The sequence below is a fragment of the Amblyraja radiata genome, chromosome 25 (genome assembly GCF_010909765.2).
Source record: "Amblyraja radiata isolate CabotCenter1 chromosome 25, sAmbRad1.1.pri, whole genome shotgun sequence".
Taxonomy (NCBI): domain Eukaryota; kingdom Metazoa; phylum Chordata; class Chondrichthyes; order Rajiformes; family Rajidae; genus Amblyraja; species Amblyraja radiata.
The window spans coordinates 30,601,851-30,621,386 of record NC_045980.1 but is presented as its reverse complement, the minus strand read 5'-3'; the positions used below and the strand labels follow the sequence as shown (position 1 = coordinate 30,621,386).

The window sequence follows — 19,536 nt, the reverse complement described above, 5'->3', positions numbered from 1 at the left end:
GCAGATGCTGGTTTATACCAAAGATAGACATAAAATGCTGGAGTAAATCAGTGGGCAGCATCGCTGATGAAAAGGAATAGGTGACATTTTGGGGTGGAACACTTCTTCAGATGGAGAAAGCCAGGACAAAACAAGGCCGGCAACAGATGACCTCTGGAAAGAGAGTCCATAATGCCCATTGTTGCCTGGGGAAGATGCAGGGTTAAGTTCTCTAAATTTAAAAAGGGATGTAACAGAGTCTTGAATACAAATTCAAGATTCAATTAGATATTTCATTTTTTTAAATTGAGATTCATCCCGCCAGTCCCCTCAGGGTTAATTATATTTGCAGGTAAACAAGTTACGAATTTGCCAAAAGGCTATGCCTAAATCATGAGCCTGCCTGACATCGCAGTATGTAAAAAGACCAAGAACCCATTTAATATTTGATCGAGAATTCTTTACTGTTCATTGCTATAATAGATCCACAGACATGTTAATTAAACCAGATATAGTTATCAAACGATGTAACTCAAAAGTAAACCATTTGACCCGACTTGCCTGCTTGGGCTTTTGAAAGAGCAGTCACATAAATACCCCTATTTTTCCTCATGACCTCAAGTAATTCAAAATGCTTCTTGAATTTCCATTCTCTTCTGGAGGTGTTCCAGATCTCAACAACATTCGGATGAAAATTTAATTTCCCCTTTAACTTACAGAAAATAATTCTCACCTATTTGCTCTCCTGAAATTCCTGTTTTGATTACCTAAATACAACCACCCCTTTACCTTTCCAATTTAGGCTAGACCAATCTCAGAGTTCTCAGAAGTCTCTCTCACAGAGTTGTACAGCACAGAAACAGGCTCTTTGTACATGCTGACTGAGTTGGCATATTTGGCTAGTTCCGTTTACATACAATTTGGTCTGTAGTCCTCAAAACCCTTCCTACCCATTTACCTGTCCAAATGTCTTTTGCAATTTGTAAATTTACCACTAACCTCTGGCAGCTCATTCCAGATATTGACTGCTCTCCATGTGAAAATGTTGCCCCTGAGGTCCCCCTTAAATCTCTACCATCTTACCTTAAAAGCATGTTCCCACTAGTTTTTCAATCATCTACCCTGAGGAAAGAAACTGTAACTCATGGCCCCAACCTCTGTCCTGTTTACTGGTTCAGTTTAGTTTAGAGATACAGCATGGAAACACAGAGTCCGCGCCAACCGACATTCCCCCACACATTAACACTATCCTACACACACTAGGAACTATTTACATTTTTATACCAAGTCAATTAACATACCAACCTGTATATCTTTGGAGTGTGGGAGGAAATCAAAAATCTTGGAGAAAACCCACGTAGGACACCGGGAGAACGTACAAACTCCGCACAGACAGCACCCATAGTTAGGATCGAAACCAGCACCTCCATTCATTGTGATTATCCACAATCAGTAACCCATGCCTGCCTTCTCCCCATATCCCTTGATTCCACTACCCCATAGAGCTCTATCTAACTCTCTTTTAAATTCATCCAGTGAATTGACCTCTACTGCCTTCTATGGCAGAAAATTCCACAAATTCACAACTCTGGGTGAAAAAGTTTTTTCCTCGTCAGTTTTAAATGGCCTCCCCTTTATTCTGAGACTGTGGCCCCTGGTTCTGGACTCCCCCAACATTGGGAACATTCTTCCTGCATCTAGCTTGTCCAGTCCTTTTATAATTGTATACGTTTCTATAAGATAACCTCTCATCCTTCTAAATTCCTGTGAATACAAGCCCAGTCTTACCAATCTTTCCTCATATGACAGTCCGCCATCCCGGGGATTAACCTCGTGAACCTATCTCCTAGCATCCTCTTCGCAGTTCACACTGCCACCCAGCTTTGTGTCATCTGCAAATTTGCTAGTGCTACATTTAATCTCATCATCTAAATCATGAATATATATTGTAAATAGTTACGGCCACAGCACTGAGCCTTACCGCACTCCACTCGCCACTGCCTGCCATTCTGACAGGGGCCCGTTTATTCCTACTCTTTGTTTCCTGTCTGCCAACAAATTCTCTATCCATGTCAATACCCTACCCCCAATTTTGCCCACGTATCTCCTGTGTGGGACCTTATCAAAGGCTTTCTGAAAGTCCAGATACACTACATCCACTGGCTCTCCTTCATCCATTTTACTTGTCACATCCTAAAAAATTCCAGAAGATTAGTCAAGCAGGATTTCCCCTTCATAAATCCATGCTGACTTGGACCGATCCTTTTACTGCTATCCAAATGTGCCGTTATTACTTCTTTAATAATTTATTCCAGCATCTTCCCCACCACCGATATCAGGCTAACTGGTCTATAATTCCCCGTTTCTCTCTCGCCCCTTTCTTGAAAAATCGGATAACATTAGCTACCCTCTAATCCACAGGAACTGATCCTGAATCTATAGAACATTGGAAAATGATCACCAATCCGTCCACGATTTCTAGAGCCACCTCCTTGAGTACCTGGGATGCAGACCAACAGGCCCTGGGGATTTATCAACCTTTAGTCCCATCAGTCTACCATAGCCATCCTAGGAGAGGGTATTCATAGCTTAAGTGTATTGTTACATTGTCGGATGCACGACTACGGTAAGGCACAGGTACAATTAATAATCTTGTTTACAGTAGCATCACAGGCAGATTCAGAAAAAACACAATTTTAATTTGTAAAAGCAAATTATACATCAGTTATGTATAAATTATACATAAGATTCTAAAAGAAAGACTGTGCCAATAACAAGGCCTGAGTGCTAAAACATAATTAGAAAAATCAAGAACATAGTGGAGCAAGGGTTGAGCCATAGTGTTTGTCGATATACGATTGGTGTTGTGTAGGTTGGATCAAGAACACCCACCCCCAAACCCAAAAATAACTTTTCCTGTGAGTTACAGTCTGAAGAAGGGTCTCGACCCGAAACATCACCCATTCCTTCTCTCCAGAGATGCTGCCTGCCCCACCGAGTTACTCTTGCATTTTGTATCTATTTTCCAAAACATCACCTATCCATGTGATGCTGCCTGACCTGCCTAATTACTCCAGCACCATATGTCTTTTTTACAGTGGTGTCTTGGTGAATTTATAGATGGCATTGGACAGTGCTTAATTACACAGTCATGCATGTAAAGCATAAAGATGGCATTGGAGAGAGGCAACATTTTTCAAGCAGATTGCAGGTGTACACTTATTTATAGCTCTTTCGGAAATCTTCTTTTCACTTCCTACCAAAATATCAATGACAAAATAAGGAAAAATGAAATATTAATAATGCCAATAAAGACAGGCCTTCACCTGAAGCCAAAGAGCTATTAACCAGAAGGCCAGTGAAAATACAAGATTATTGATCAACATTCCCACTGGCAATGAATGCTGACATCTGCAGCTTCCACAAGGCTGAAGTACTGATCTTTGAAAAGAAGTGCTTATTTATTTGCCATTAAAAGCAAGCCAGTCAATTTCTAATGCACTCACTAACCAACCATAAATTGATTCGTAACGACAATGCAGTTATAAAAAGAAACAGAAAGAAAAAAAACAGGGAGGAGGAGTGAATTTTGAGTGTTCCAATGTCTTCATAAAGACTCGGCAGCTAACAAATGGAATAAAAACCTTTCACATAAGAATGTGTCCACAGGCCCACAACTGAGAACATACAAAATGAAAGACAGACATTTGGTTTCTGATTGCCTGGCCTTCATCCTTGATCAAAGAACGTTGATATGGACCAATGAACAATTATTCCGCCCAGTCAAAAATGATAGAAATCTCTTCTGATGTACATTTGTATAGCTGCTAAGGACACATTACCAACAATGAGCCAGGGCAGTAGCTTGAAAGGATCTCAGACAGGACAAGTTACCTTGGTCAGACAAAGGAGCAGCAACAAATAACAGCGAGATTAATTAATAAGCCACTTAACAGTAGGTAAAGTGTAAATCATAAAATAGGAATATGTATAATAAGAATAGGGAGCAGGGAAATGTAATCAAACAGAATGGCTAGATCAAACTGGCAAAAACACCTTGGAGAAAGAGCTGGGTTTCTGGAATAATTTGTGAAGGAATTATACCAGGAGAATAGCTAATTAAAATCACATATTGTTGAATAGACAGGACAAATTAAGAACCTTATGGCAAAGGAACAAGATAAGTAAATTTAATAGAGTCTGAGACTCATATGATTGTTTGAAACTTGGGTCTTAATTCTAAACCAAGTTACTTATATAATGGGTAATTTAGCACAGGGGGGTTTGGACTATTTGATTGAAAAGTGTCAAACATTTCAATCCAAAATTTACAATTGTGAACACATATTCCCTTGAGGAAAAGAAACCAAAGGGGAAAAGTAGTACATGCATGGCTGAACAGAGAAGATAGGTAGAAGATTAAAAGAAGCATGCATTGTTGCTAAAAAGAATGGTTAATCAATCCAAGGATTGGTATAATTTTAGCAACTAGTAAGGAATGTTGAAGAAATTAGGGAAAGTAAAATAAAATGGGAGAAATGTGGCAAAATAGGACATCACCAATTTCTATATTATGAGTAAACTAGTCTTTATTGGCTTAGCAGCATATTAACAGCAGAGTGCAAAAACATCATGTCTCAACTATTTATAATCTACATCACTTATTTGAAGACGTGTGCTCACATATTTCCTGGCAATATATCTTAGATAGAAAGGATGACACAAAGTTATACTTAGATGGACAATGGTCAAGGTGGTTATAGACATTTCTATATCATTCAGGAAGAGTATAACAGGTTATAAGACTCAGAAGAATGCACAATATCTTGTAGACTAATTACAAGTCAACATTCAATACAATACAATACAATACAATACAATATCATACCATTTATTTGTCATTTGAACCTCACATGAGGTTCAAACGAAATTTGGTTTCTGCAGCCATACAAGAAAAGAACCAAGACACACACCAACACAATTTACACAAACATCCATCACAGTGATTCTCCTCCTCACTGTGATGGAAGGCAAAGTCTTGTCTCTCCCCTGATCTCCATTCTTCTCCCGATGTCAAAGTCAAAGCCCCCGGCGGGCGCTAGCAAGTCCGCAGCCATTTAAAGCCGCGCCGGGCGATGTAAGGCCCCGCTCCAGGTCACTCTCAACCTCGCAATTCGAGCGGGAGAAGTCGCCGTTGCCGGTGCCCCGCAAAGCAGTCTCCCACCGGGGACCCGCGAGCTCCCGGTGTCACCATCGGGTCGCAGCCGCGTGCCGCCGCAGCTTTCCACACTCCGAACTCTCCACGCTCCGAAGCTGGCCAGCTCCACGATGGTAGGTCCGCAGCTCCGCAGGCTCCGTGACTTGAGCCCCCAGGTCGTTCTGGTTGGAGGCCTCTCCACGGTGCTAGGCCCCAACGACAACGGAGACCCGACAGAGAAAAAGGTCGGTTCTCCGTGCAGGGAAGAGATTTAAAAGTTTCCCCCACCCACCCCCCACACATACACATTTAAAAGCCCACTACAAACTATACCCTCAACGGGACAAAAAAATTAATGTATAAGACGGAACTGCAGATGCTGGAAAATCGAAGGTAGACAAAAATGCTGGAAAAACTCAGCGGGTGAGGCAGAATCTATGGAGCGAAGGAAATAGGCAATGTTTCAGGCCGAAACCGTTCTTCAGACTGACCGTCCTATTTCCTTTGCTCCATGGATGTTGCCTCACCTGCTGAGTTTCTCCAGCATTTTTGTCTACATTCATGTACAATATGCAATTAGAAAAACAAGCCCTGTGTTTGGCATATAAATAAAAACAGAAACTTCCAGAAATACTCAAGAGTCAGGCAGCATCTGTAGAGCGAAAAATTTACCTTCAAATCTTTCATCTGCTAAAATGCCATGAACGGAAAACATTCGGTAAACATTCATTCTTTCACTCTCTCTGTAATGTTCAGTGGCATGCCAGGTATTTTTGGCATTTTCTGTTAATTTCAGATTTCCTGGATCTACAGCGGTTTATTTTTGCATTCATTAGCAAGAAAATGAACAGCAGTGTTGAGAAATGTAAGATCATTTTTCTTTCCAGGATTGATATCCCAGGTCAAACATATTACAGGTACACAAAAATGCTGAAGAAACTCAGCGGGTGCTGCAGCATATAAGGAGTGAAGGAAATAGGCAACGTTTCGGGCCGAACCCCTTCTTCAGACCCTTCTGCTGTAAAACATATTACAGCCAGGAAAACAATCTTGTAGCATGAAGTGTATTTTTTACTTCATAATAGTTTATTAGAAAGACAGTATATAATGCAAAAATAATAGTTAATAGTTTGGTATCATTCTGAATTTCGAATAAAATAGGGAGCAACATATCAAATTTCATTTGCTTGAGAGATTCGTCTCAATCTTGAGAGATTTGTTCCGAATCTACAAAATCAAATGTCAGTACCAATCTGATGTACAGTATGACAATAACCATGTTAAATTTTGCATCTTCATGTAATGTTAAACAGAAATCCTTGTTGAGAAGATGCTGAATAGATACAAAGCCAATAAGATGAATTAAGACTGATTAGGGTGGCAAAGTCAATAACATTAAATTTTAAAGTACAGGTGCACAACGTTTTATCCGAAAGCCTTGGGACCAGACACTTTTCGTAATTCAGAATTTGTCGGTCTTCGGAATGGAAATTTTTTAGCGTAGATTTTAATGGCTGGCTCAGTGGTAGAGTGCTCGGCTCATATCCGCAAGGTCGCGAGTTTGCGCCTTGATCCTGGCAGTTACTCGATCGCGTGTTTGAGTCTTCAATATCGTTTTTTCTTGCAGAATAAATGTTTGTATGAAACGCAGTGTAGGAGAGGTGTACTGACTGTATGGGCAGAACTTTGGAAGTGATTGCCCACCAGTCTAAAAAGCCGCTGTGTCTCCCTGTCCCTGGGATAGCAGGGGGCGATCAAACAGCACAATACCCCCCTCCCCCTCCAACTCCAGAGGAATCCGCTCCCCGATGGGCCGCTACGGCGACAAGTGGCAGTTTGCCCACAGCCCGAGCTGCGCCCCCTCATCCGCCACCCCAAGAACAAGACGTACCTTGCACACCATCAGCTTCTGCCCCTACATGTTCCTCTGGAGTTGGAGCGGGGCTGGGCTGGAGTTGCTGCTGGCTGTGGGTCTCTGGGATCTCCGTGCTTGCAGTGGGCCTGGGGGTCGGTGGGCGGCGGTGGGAGCTGTGGAGCCTGTGGACCTACGGACCTACCTCCGTGGAGCTAGCCAGCTTCGGAGCGTGGAGGGCTGCTGCGACCCGACTCCGGTGGATGGTGACACCGGGAGCTCGCGGGTCCCCGGTGGGAGACTGCTTTGCGGGGCACCGGCAGCGGCGACTTCTCCCACCCAAATTACGGGGTTGAGAGTGACCTGGAGGGGGGCCTTACAATGCCCGGCGCGGCTGTAAATTGCCGCGGACTTGCTAGCGCCCGCCGGGGGCTCCAACATCAAGACCCGGGGCAGGGCCCTACATTGCCCGGCGTGGCTTTGAGTGGCCGCGGACTTGCTAGCGCCCGCCGGGGGCTTTGACCTCGACTTCGGGAGAGGAATGGAGAGCAGGGGAGAGACAAGTCTTTGCCTTCCATCACAGTGAGGAGGAGACTCACTGTGATGGATGTTTATGTGAATTGAATTGTGTTGGTGTGTGTCTTGGTTCTTTTTTTGTATGGCTGCAGGTTATTATTGTATTGTATTGGTGTCCCGTTGGTCCCGACGTCTCCGGCCACCCCCCTGGACTGGAGCTGAAGGGAAGACAGTGCAAAGCCCCCGCGCCGGTGCAATGGGCGGGGAGCTGGAGAGGGGAGGGAAGGAGTCACATACATGGCCGGGAAGCAGTGGGGCGTAGGTGGGGTGAAACTGAAGGGAGCGACAATCTGCACTGTGTATCGTGAGTCTACCGTGGGAACTTTTAAACTCAGCGGGCAGGCAGCAACATATTGTCAATTATTAACCCTCCCGCGCAATATACCCTCACCTTCTCTTTTATGAATGGGGATTTAGTTCCCCTTTCTTCGAGGACCGACCGGAGGTTCCGCTGTCACCTCTGCGGGCCGCCCTCGGTGAACGTTTTCAAGGACCTTTCTTCAAGGACCAAAAAAATGGCCGCTATTCGGAGGTTTTCGTTATTTGGATCTTCGGATAAAAGGTTGTGCACCTGTACTACAATGTTTTGAGAATAACTGGAAAAACGATCAATATTTTGATCCACATGAAACAATGCTATTTACGTTTATACATTTCTGGCAGAAGGGTCTCAACCCGAAACGTTGCCTATTTCCTTCGCTCCATAGATGCCGCCTCACCCGCTGAGTTTCTCCAGCATTTTTGTCTACCTTCGATTTTCCAGCATCTGCAGTTCCTTCTTAGACTTTTTCTGTACATTCTTTTCCTATTGATTATAGTCTGCCTGTTGGGCATATCCTGCAACCTCACAACAGGTTCTCCCCAGATTACGGAGGGTTCCATTCCTGTTAACCATTCATGACTAAAACAGTTCGCGAGTCAGAAATGCTGCCGCAAACCAAGTTCCCAGGCAACAGATGCCTGCAGCCCCGCAACAGATGGCAAATCCTTCCATCTGGTCTCCTAAATGCTCGTTCACATGTAGCGCTGTACAGAAGTCAGGCGTTCATAATCTGGGGAGGACCAGGTTTTGCAATAACTTGCACAAAACAAACCTTGGATATTTTGGTCCCACCTATCAGAAAGATACCCAGCCTTTCCCTACGTTCTATTAAACTGTTTTCCTCTTTCCCAGCTCTAATGAAGTGTCCCAGGCCTAAAACATTAGCAATTTCTCTTTCCAAATATGCTGCCTGATCTGCCAGGTGTTTTTCTGTCTTTATTCCAGATTTCCAGCATTTGTAGAGTCATAAAGTCATAGAGCGATACAGTGTGGAAACAGGCCCTTCGGTCCAACTCACACACGCTGGCCAACAATGTCCTAGCTATACTAGTCCCACTTGCCTGCGCTTGGTCCATATCCCTCCAAACCTGTCCTATCCATGTACCTGTCTAACTGTTTCTTAAACTATGGGATAGTCCCAGCCTCAACTATTTCCTCTGGCAGCTTGTTCCATACACCCACCAACCTTTGTGTGAAAAAGTTATCCCTCAGATTCCTATTAAATCTTTTCCCCTTCACCTTGAACCTATGTCCTCTGGTCCTCGATTCCCCTACTCTACTCGTGCATCTACCCGATCTATTCCTCTCATGATCTTATACACCTCTATAAGATCACCCCTTATCCTCCTGCGCTCCATGGAATAGAGACCCAGCCTACTCATCCTCTCCAAATAGCTCACACCCTCTAGTCCTGGCTACATCCTCATAAATCTTTTCTGAACCCTTTCAAGGTTGACAATATCTTTCCTATAACATGGTGCCCAGAAGTAAACTCAATATTCTAAATGCAGTCTCACCAACATCTTATACAACTGCAACATGACCTCCCAACTTCTATACTCAATACTCTGACGGATGAAGGCCAAAGCGCCAAAACCCTTTTTGACCACCTTATCTACCTGCGACTCGACCTTCAAAGAACCATGCACCTGTACTCCTAGATCCCTCTGCTCCACAACACTACCCAGAGGCCTACCATTTACTGTGTAGGTCCTGCCCTTGTTTGACATTCCAAAATGCCTCACCTCACACTTCTCTGTATTAAATTCCATCAACCATTCCTCCGCCAACCTGGCCAATCAAACCAGATCCTGCTGCAATCGTTCACAACCATCTTCACTATCCACTAACTTCACATTGTGTTTTTGATTTTTTTGTCTTTGGATCGAATTCTGTCTTTAATTTGTCTATTGGTGATGACTTTACTATTTATTTTACTCCGATTATATGTTTTTTACTCTTGTTAAATTCTGTAAGGTGTCCTTGAGACTTTTGAAAGGCGCCCACAAATAAAATGTATTATTATTATTATTATTATGTATCATCAGCAAACTTGCTAATCTTGCCCTGTATGTTCTCATCCAAATCATTGATGTAGATGACAAACTGTAACGGGCACACCACTAGTCACAGGTATCCAGTCTGAGAAGCAACCTTCCACCATTACCCTCATTATCCATTCAGCGATCTCTCCTTGGATCCCCTGCGATCTAACCTTCCAGAGCAGCCTACCATGCGGAACCTTGTCGAACGCCTTACTGAAGTCCATGTACCCAACATCTACAGCTCTGCCTTCATCAACCTTTTTGGTCACGTCTTAAATAAAAAATCAATCAGATTTGTGAGACATAACCTCGCACGTTCAAAACCATGCTGACGAACCCAAATCAGCCCTTGCCCACCCAAATACCTGTATATCCTATCCCTCAGAATATTCTCCAGTAACTTACCAACTACAGATGTTAAGCTCACCGGTCTATAGTTCCAAACATTTTCCCTGCAGCCCTTCTTATATTTGCCACCCTCCAGTCTTCCGGCACCTCTCCTGTATTTAAGGACGACTCGTAAATTTAAACCAGGGCTCCCGCAATTTCCTCTCTAGTGTCCTCGGATATATCAGATCAGGCCCTGGAGATTTGTCTACTTTCAAACATGATAGTACCTTCAGTACTTCTTCGACAGTAACCCTGACTGCTCTCAAGACATTTCCAGTGACTGCTCCAATTTCCTCCGTCCTACCGTCTTTCTCCTCGGTAAATACAGAGGAGAAATACTAATTTAGGATCTTGCCCATCTCCTGTGGCCCCACACAGAGATTTGATTCCTGAGAGGTCCCACTCTCTCTCTCCAGTTACCCTTTCCCCCCTTATGTATTTATAACATATTTTGGGATTGTCCTTAATGCTACCCGCCAGAGCGATCTCCTGGCCCCCTTTTGCCCTTCTGATTTCCTTTTTTAGTTTACTCCTTAGCTCCTGAAACTCCTCCATGGATTTTTTTTCTTTACTATCAGCAATTGACTCAATATCTCACCGGGAATACCATGGTACATCCAGTCAAAAGGATTATCAAAATACCTCTGGATAACATGTGCTTCAGAAATTAGTGCTCCTTCCCTGATAATTTTAAATCATTTCCCATTTAATAATGAATGGCTGAGGACTCTCAAATATAACTTTGTCAGGAGAAAGAAATCCAGTGGTTTTCTTAAAACTATATCAAAATTTTCCTTTGTCCTTAAAACAGTAGACATATAACACATTGGCCAAGGAGAAAGTCTTAGCTGTAATAAAAAATAATACTAAGAATTTATGCTTTTCAATTCAAGTATGCATTAAGGAGCAAAGCAGCATGTAAAACAAATACTTCATGTCAATCATATTATATTATTATTTTGGTTTGGATTATTTATTTCTATGACGGAAAAACTGCACGAATAAAATCAGCTTCTAATTCATCCCATTAAAAACTCAGTTTATGGGAATAGTAATCATTTTAGCAGCAGTTCTGTAGATTATTTTCAACTATTCCGTATTTGGGTATTGGCTTATATTCAATCCTTATACACAAGACAAATATACATACGACACAAACCTAATAAAAGTCCTCCCTGGATTATGACAGGGTTCCGCTCTCGAGAACTGTTTGTAACCCAACCAAGGGCAACATGTAGTTAAACCAGGACATTTAACTCAATCATTCAGATTCTCTGCAAGATACATTCTCACAAGGCATACGATGCCTCTAGCAGCCAGAATATCCATCCTACCGGTCTTGTGTTGATTCATATGTACATAAATCAGGCATTCTTAATCTGAGGAGGTTCGATATGAATCAAAGCTGTACATTGAGATCTTCAGACTGCATCATTCAATGTGCTCATAAAAACTAACGAGCCTCAAAACAAGATGTTATTACTCCACAGATATCTATCATCAAGATATCCATTCTGCAAGAAGGAATACAATATCTACCCAATTCTACCACATTTCCTTTTTATTTTGTTAGGCTTCCAATCCTTGATTACCATAACAAAACAGAAACTTTATTGCACAAATCTAGTCTCTGGGACACTTACAGCTGTTCATCATGTTCAAAGAATATAGATTATGTGACAAAATACTCAAAAACACAATAGTCAAATGGCATCTCCCTATCTCAATATAGCCCAATTTCTTACAGATTTGTTAATAAATTATAATAAACCACGACACAACACATGGAATCATAAATTCTACTTTACTTATTCCCACTTAACCATATATAATGGTAATGTAAATTACCAAAGAGCAAAGTTACTGGCCCAGAATTTCTTAACAGCAGAACGTCATTTATACTCACTGACCTATGTGCCAAGTCTCCATTACTTTAAGCAAATCCCGCAGTGTCAACACATTCCCATGCCAGCCCAATTCTCAATGGTGAACCACTGCCCAGTGGCAGGACCTTTATGAATGACATAATGTTGGACCAAAAGCAAGCTACATTCCTGGGTTACTGGCAGTTAAAATTATGAATGATTCTGAATGGCCTATCTGGGCGTATGTTGCTTGGACATATTTCACAATGGCACAGATGGTAGAGGTGCTGCCTCACAGCTCCGGTCATTCTGTTCAATCCCGAGCTCTATTGCTACCTTTGGGGAGTTTGCCTATTTGTCGTGTGATTGTGTGGGTGCCCTCCTGGCATCCCCTCACATTCCAGATGGCTTGACTGACCACCAAAAAATACCCTTAGTTTATCGGTAGATGATAGAATCTGTGGGGGTTGGGGGTGGCTGGAAAAAAAGCATGGGGGAATAAATTGGATTAGTGCAGAATTAGTGTAAATGGGTGCTTGATGGTTAGCATAGACACAATGAGCTGAAGGGCTCATTACAATGCTGAAGGACTATGGATCTATGCATACTGAGGAATTGCCTCAACTGCAGGCTCCTCCATGAAAAATCAATTTTCAGAAAGTGACAGCAACGTTTGGACTTTTGGGCTGCAATTTGAACGGTGCCGAGGGTTCTCAAGTAACTGTTAATGGCAAGGGAGTGGAAATGCGACATGAATTACAAAGAAAGTCCGCCATTCCTTCAGCTATTGGTAAGATAATTATTTTAACATAAACTAAAAATTCTGAACATCAACCAGGACAGAATTCCAAGAACAGATACAAAGTTTTTGTTTTTTTAATTGCAAATGCTTAAACTGAAACAAAAATATATATTCACTAAAGGAAAAATGAACAGAGCAGGTGAGATCTTGTATTTTCTGTCCTTTCCTTTTCCATGCCAATTGACACCATTTCCAAAATGTTCCAATTTTATTTTAAACACATTAGATATTCCTTTGCTTATAAACATTTTGTGAACTTATGCTCAAAACACTTACAGGCACGATTGGATAGTGACAGTAGAGACAAATCTTTCACAGAAAGCAGTGACATGAATAATGTGTCCATAATTAGTTTCTCAAGATATCAGATCTTTGCTGACTATATTCTGTCCCCTGTGTAATTAGTAATTTGCAGCATGTTACTTCCTAGCTGTCTTTCACAATTTGCTAAAGATGACATTGTCCGACACATCGTAAATGATCATACAAAATGTATTTTTAGTTATTACAACTTTAAAATATGCCAGAGTGTTCCTACCTTGCACAAGCAAGAGCCACCAGTGCAGCTGCAGCATTCTCTTTCTGTTTCCCTGTGATGGAATGACCAGAGGCAGATGTTTCTTCCAACCAAGAGCAAAGCAGGGTTTCCAAACCGTTTAGACAGTCGGCAGGTTCTTTTGTGAGACTCAGAGGCTGGCAATCTCTAAGGCAGTTGAGGAGCACCTCAGCGGTAATGTTACAGAGGGAAGGGTCGGTCTTACTTTGTGACTGGATCAGTGGGAATACCAATAAGAGGCCCATGCGAGAGGTAAATGGTGCCTGTTCCGGTTGTTGCAGTAAACCCTGCCGCTTAAGCAAGGATATGGTCTCTTCATCACTGGAGTTTTCACGTTCATGTTGTTCTTCAAGTGCTAATTGTCGTTGTGCATTCCATAGCCCTCTAAGTGCATTGAGACGGTATTCAAGTAGTCGAGCATAAGCATTACTTTGGTTCCCGCATACAGCTCGTAATCGTTCAGCCAGCTCTTCCGGATTTTTAGTTTCGAATGTCAGTATCTGAAAATTGAATAACGATAGTGATAGGTAATGATTTTATTTGTGATAAGTAACCATTACAGCTCAATTTATTTTTAAACTCTTAAATAGTTGCACATATGATTTTTACTTCAAGGCTAGAAAGAAGACCATGTTCCTAATTATACGAGTATTAAACAAGAAGAGGCCAGGAGGTTGCCTTGACGTCTACAGGCTTAGTGTCCTGATATCATATAATGTTTTTGAAATAATGACTTTCACTGAAAAAACACACAAATCAATTAGTGCCAATCAACATATTCCAACAAATGATTCAACACTGAAAAATATGCTTTATTCATCAGCATTTAACAAAATAAGTCAAAGTGCTGAATCTACAAAATAGTTTGGAAGAAGTGAACAAGACCAATTGTTGCTTATTTCATTCAGCGGCTAATTAAGTTATTTGGCTGCTAATCATATGTGCATCATATAGTATGAGAATAACTAAAAAAACATACAGCTAAAGGCCGAGATATATCTTTTATGTGATTGATATGCTTATGCAAGCAATAGTGATGTTCCATTAGCTTAATGGATGAATGCTCTACCCAGTTAGAAATAAGTCATACAGATCAACAGTACAGTCAAGGGTTCAACCTTAATCCCCTGACCGCAGGCTAGAAAGAACCCAACTCCCACAGCTAACCAATTTCCAACATACAAGCTGGAAAAACCACATCCATCAATGTTGAAAGCAGGGCATGCTTGGCCTCCACAAGCAAATTAATTATATGGTAGAATCGCAGCAGATTCCAATAACAGGCTTAATCATTCACACACACGTTCCGTTAATCTAAACTAGGTAAATAACCTTACATATTTTCCTATGCAACTGTAGGTCAAGAGTAAGTAATTGGCTGCAAAATGCAGTGTATTACCTTTCATGAACACACCACTCTCAACCTGCAACCCCTTTCCAACCTACAACCCAGCCCTGGAAGCCATTCTGGTACCACAATTTAGAATGCTTCCTTATCTTATTTATGCAATTTTAGCATCTCCTCCTTTGGCTTGGTGCTCATTTGTATCTGGTTATGCATCTATGAAGTACCTTGGAGATATTTTTATTCAATAAAGATGTTAAATAAATACATAGCTACTTTTGGAAGAAGAAATTGATGAGTAAGTGGACGTATTTCAATATTAAAAACTAATGTCACACAAAACATTTTGATCTAATTATGGAAACAGTATGTCAAACGCTTTGGAAGAAAATTCATACTGACAGGTAAGCAGCACAACAGAATACAAGATTATGTTTGAGTTACTACACAATCATTGAATACAGAAACACTACGAGTGTGCAAATGAAATTTTATTATTGGGGAAAAAGCCATCTTCTAAAATAAACTATTTTTACATTCTATAAAAACAATGACTACGTTTTTCACTGAGGAATCTTGAAATTATTTTTGTCTTAATGTAATTTCTTCAAAAAATATAAATCTTTTGCCTTAATGTGGCCGTAATTATTTTATTTTAACAAGATTAACAATTTTTGGTTCATCTTCAGTTGAAGATCGGAGCAATAAAGGAACTAGATTCCCAGTTTAAAAAGGTCAATCACATATGATCTTTGAAATTGTACCCAATAAAGCCGATTTATACCCTTATCAGATAACACTTTAAATGACATTGACTCCAGTATTGACCGAGACACTACAGCTAATAGCTGCTAAAAGGTTCAAGATTTGCACTTTCAGCATCTCTCATTTCAGTCCTGGGGCAATACTTAAATAGCTAATGTTGAACACAGCAATGGTGATCCTGATAAAAGTAACCTTTCAGCCAAGTGAAGATAATGAGCCATCATGCAATGCCATTCCTATAATTTTTAATTCAGACACATTTTCAACGACTACAAACAAAATAATCTTCTTTATAAAGTCAATTATGTCTATAAACTATCTTATGTGGAATTTTAACACTCTGCTTCAAATGTGTAGCATACTACCTGTACAGATTTTATATTAGAATTAACATTGTTGTCCAATGAGAGGATTTTAAAGAGCATCCAATTAGATTTTTCCTAAACATACTGTAGATTTCTGGGTTGGATGTGCTGGACTATTTAGTTACAATAATATTACAATAAAATAATAACATTATCACTTTCTACAGAATGCACAGGGAAAAATATGCACAGATTAGATTTTATGAAATACCAAATAATTCGCATTATACTGACCAGATAAATCTATTGTAATTTATTCCACAGAGTACAAGAGTATTATTATCAATCAATAGTATCCAGGCACAAGAGCTCCGTTGAGAAGCTGTGGTTTAGTATTCCTGTGCTCTCAATATTTTGTAATCAAATTTTCAGGATGCAGATGTCATTGGCACAGTTCAAATTGATTGCCAATCCCTAATTACCCTTGAAGAGACAAAGATGAGTATTTGCATCAAACAGCTTCAGTCTTCCTGGTAAAGTACTTCAACTACAATGGTAGACAAAAATGCTGGAGAAACTCAGTGGGTGGGGCAGCATCTATGGAGAGAAGGAATAGGCAACTACAATGGTGTTGGTGCTCCTGTATAGAGGCCCAATGCCAATGAAGGAAATGTCATATATTTCCTCTTCAAGATGGGGTCCAATTTAGAAAGGGATTATGGAAGGAGAGATTATGGAAAAACAATTGTATGTACACCAAGGTGGGGGCACATGGAAAGGAAGGGGTGGGTAGGATGGGTATTACTTGATATTGGAGAATTCAATGTACATACTGCTGCTTTGCAAGCTGACCAAGTGGAATATAAAGGAGCTATCAGTTACTTTGATAACACCTCCTCCCACCCATCTCTTGCAAGGACACTAAACCTTACTCTGAATTTCTCCATCTCTACTGCTTCCACTTCCAAGATGAGGCTTTCGACACAACAACATCTTTGTGTCCCATAGTTCTGCTCTTGCTTCTCTTCCTCCATGGAACAAGGATAGATTTCCCCTGGTACATCTTTCACCACACCAACACATCATCCATCAACATTTTCTCCTTATTCAATGTGATCCCACCCCCAGTCACATCTTCCCATCACAGCCCCTTTCTGCAGAACTCACACACTCCCCAAGCACTTTCTCCTGCAACTGTTGTTTCTCACTTCCATCCAGAGACCCCAGCAGCCCTTCAGGCTGAGTCAGAAGTTCACATGTACCTCTCCAACCTCATCTACTGCATTCAGTGCTCCTGATTATGCCTCCCTTGCATCATTTCATTCCCCTTCTCATACCAACCTTTCTGTCCTAGGCCTCTCCTCTGTTGTCAACGAGTGAAGCCACATGCCTACTGGAGGTATAGCACCATATCTGTAACTGATCTATATCCTGCTGTATCCTGACAGCATTCTTCTTGTCCGCAGTTGCACTAATACTGTTGTTGACTATAAACTTACCAACCAACTCGTATACATTTACATTCAAGATTTTTATATATCAAACAATATAATGATGAATCAGCTATAATAAAAAAAATGTCAGCAGCGGGTGGGTAAATTAAGTTCTTAACTGTAGTTTCTAAACTCAACTACTATGTTCATGACCATGAAAGGGAAAATCTGGGATAAAGTCCAACAGTTCTGAAGAGCATTACTCAAAAGGAACGATTGGGTTAAGTCAAGAACGCAACGTCATTTTCGATAAGCATACCTACTGACCAAATAGAGAAGCACAAATAACTATGTACTGTTCTCTACTTTTGCAGTGGAATAAAACTATGGGGATTCAACAGTTTGTATTCTGAAAGAAGGAGGAAAATGTGTTACATTTCATCACGGTTTGTGTGTTGCCTCTGCATTCAAGAGCAACCCACCAATGACAATCTGGATACATCATCTAGAGTACACATGCTGAGTACATCCTTCAAGGATGAATTTATGCATCTTTAAAAAAATCAATTATGACTAAAATAAAAACAGTTGCAACAATGATTATAGGATAGGTACAGACTTTTAAATGAGATTGTGTTGGTTTAAACTGGGTAAAAGAAGAACAATGCATGCATTTTTATACCAACCTCAGGGTTTCCCCACAGCAATTTACAATCTGCAAAGTACTTTGAGATGTATTTACTGGCATGCTGTGAGCAATGAGACAGCTATTTGACATACAGCAAGCTCCCGTAAACAATAATAAGATAATATTAATGGTAAACCCTTGAATTCCCTATCCAGCAACACAAAATATCATCACCAAAACAATCGCATAGCTTCAAGGCACTGCTCCCCACAACATTTCAAAAGGCAATAAATGCTGATAATCATATCTTCATCAAAATGATACCATGGAAATTTCTCTATCCAAGAAGAAATGCAACATTGGGGTTAATGCCTCCCGGATCCAGACAGGACATGGTGTTAACTGTTGACAATCAAAGACAGCCGAGGCATTTGTACAGCCCCCAGACCCACTGCCACCTTTCCTTTCTCCCCTCAGCCATGATCATATTGAATGGCGGTGCAGGCTCGAAGGGCCGAATGACCTACTCCTGCACCTAATTTCTATGTTTCACTCTGGGAAAAACTAAGACTAATTTAAAAAAAAAATATTGGATCAGTTTTTTATTTTTAATCACAATACCATAAGTCAAGTTGAAAATGTGCACGATGTGATCAGATACGCACAAAGAACCACTCTTTGACCATATCCTGAGGAAATCTGCCACTTATCCAACCAGCTGCTACAGCTGCAAGCATTATAAGAGTAATCCCTTTCTTTAAAAAAATTACATTTAGTATCCAGCAATTAATTTTCATTGTTTGAAGACAAAGAAATGTTCAAGCTCATTCTTAGGCCAGTTGTGACCAAGCATTCAAATACACACGAGAGCAGTACACTGCTAAATGTTCACCCTTAGATAATACGACTATCATATGAAACCAGAGATTGTGCCAGAACTTTACAAGTTATTAGATGGACCTCAGTTGGCAATCCTAGCCAACACAAATCACAACAGGTGCATGGTATAGGAATTTTGAGGATGAGGGACAAGGAGGAATCATAAAGACAACTCCTTATAACACGAAGAAGTTTCTAAGATGACAGGTTTTGATAGAGAAAAATTCAGATCATCAAGTCGGTGAATAATTTTAGGGTACAGAATTAAAATGGCAGGGTTTTTTTTTAAATCGAAAGGAAATAGAAAATACTCCCCCCCCCCCCTCCCTCCCATTATTCAAGAACAAGGATTGGCAATGCTATAACTGAAAAGAGTTTTGAGTAACTTTAAAAAAAGTAGTTGGACAAATGATGGATTTACAACTTCACTGACAATTAAGAAAAAAATTGGAACACTTTTTAAGCATCACTTTTTTTAAAGAGCAAAATGCACAACTAGCGAACTAGTTTCCTCCTGTGCTTCAAGTTTCCAATTTTAATACAGGTAGCAGAATTTAACTTTGCACACTAATCACAGCAATAACATCTCTGCCCCTA

At 40.8% G+C, this 19,536-nt stretch overlaps 1 protein-coding gene across 6 annotated transcripts in view; it reads right to left on the bottom strand.

Annotated features, from left to right (window-relative positions):
• The window catches only part of hectd4 (HECT domain E3 ubiquitin protein ligase 4), a 180,089-nt gene that overhangs the window by 157,205 nt on the left and 3,348 nt on the right, over positions 1-19,536 (bottom strand). For all 6 annotated transcript variants that reach the window (XM_033043699.1, XM_033043705.1, XM_033043702.1 and 3 more), the window contains exon 2: positions 13,567-14,084. In XM_033043699.1, coding sequence (XP_032899590.1) covers positions 13,567-14,084 — 518 coding nt within the window. The remainder of the gene's footprint in view (positions 1-13,566; positions 14,085-19,536) is intronic.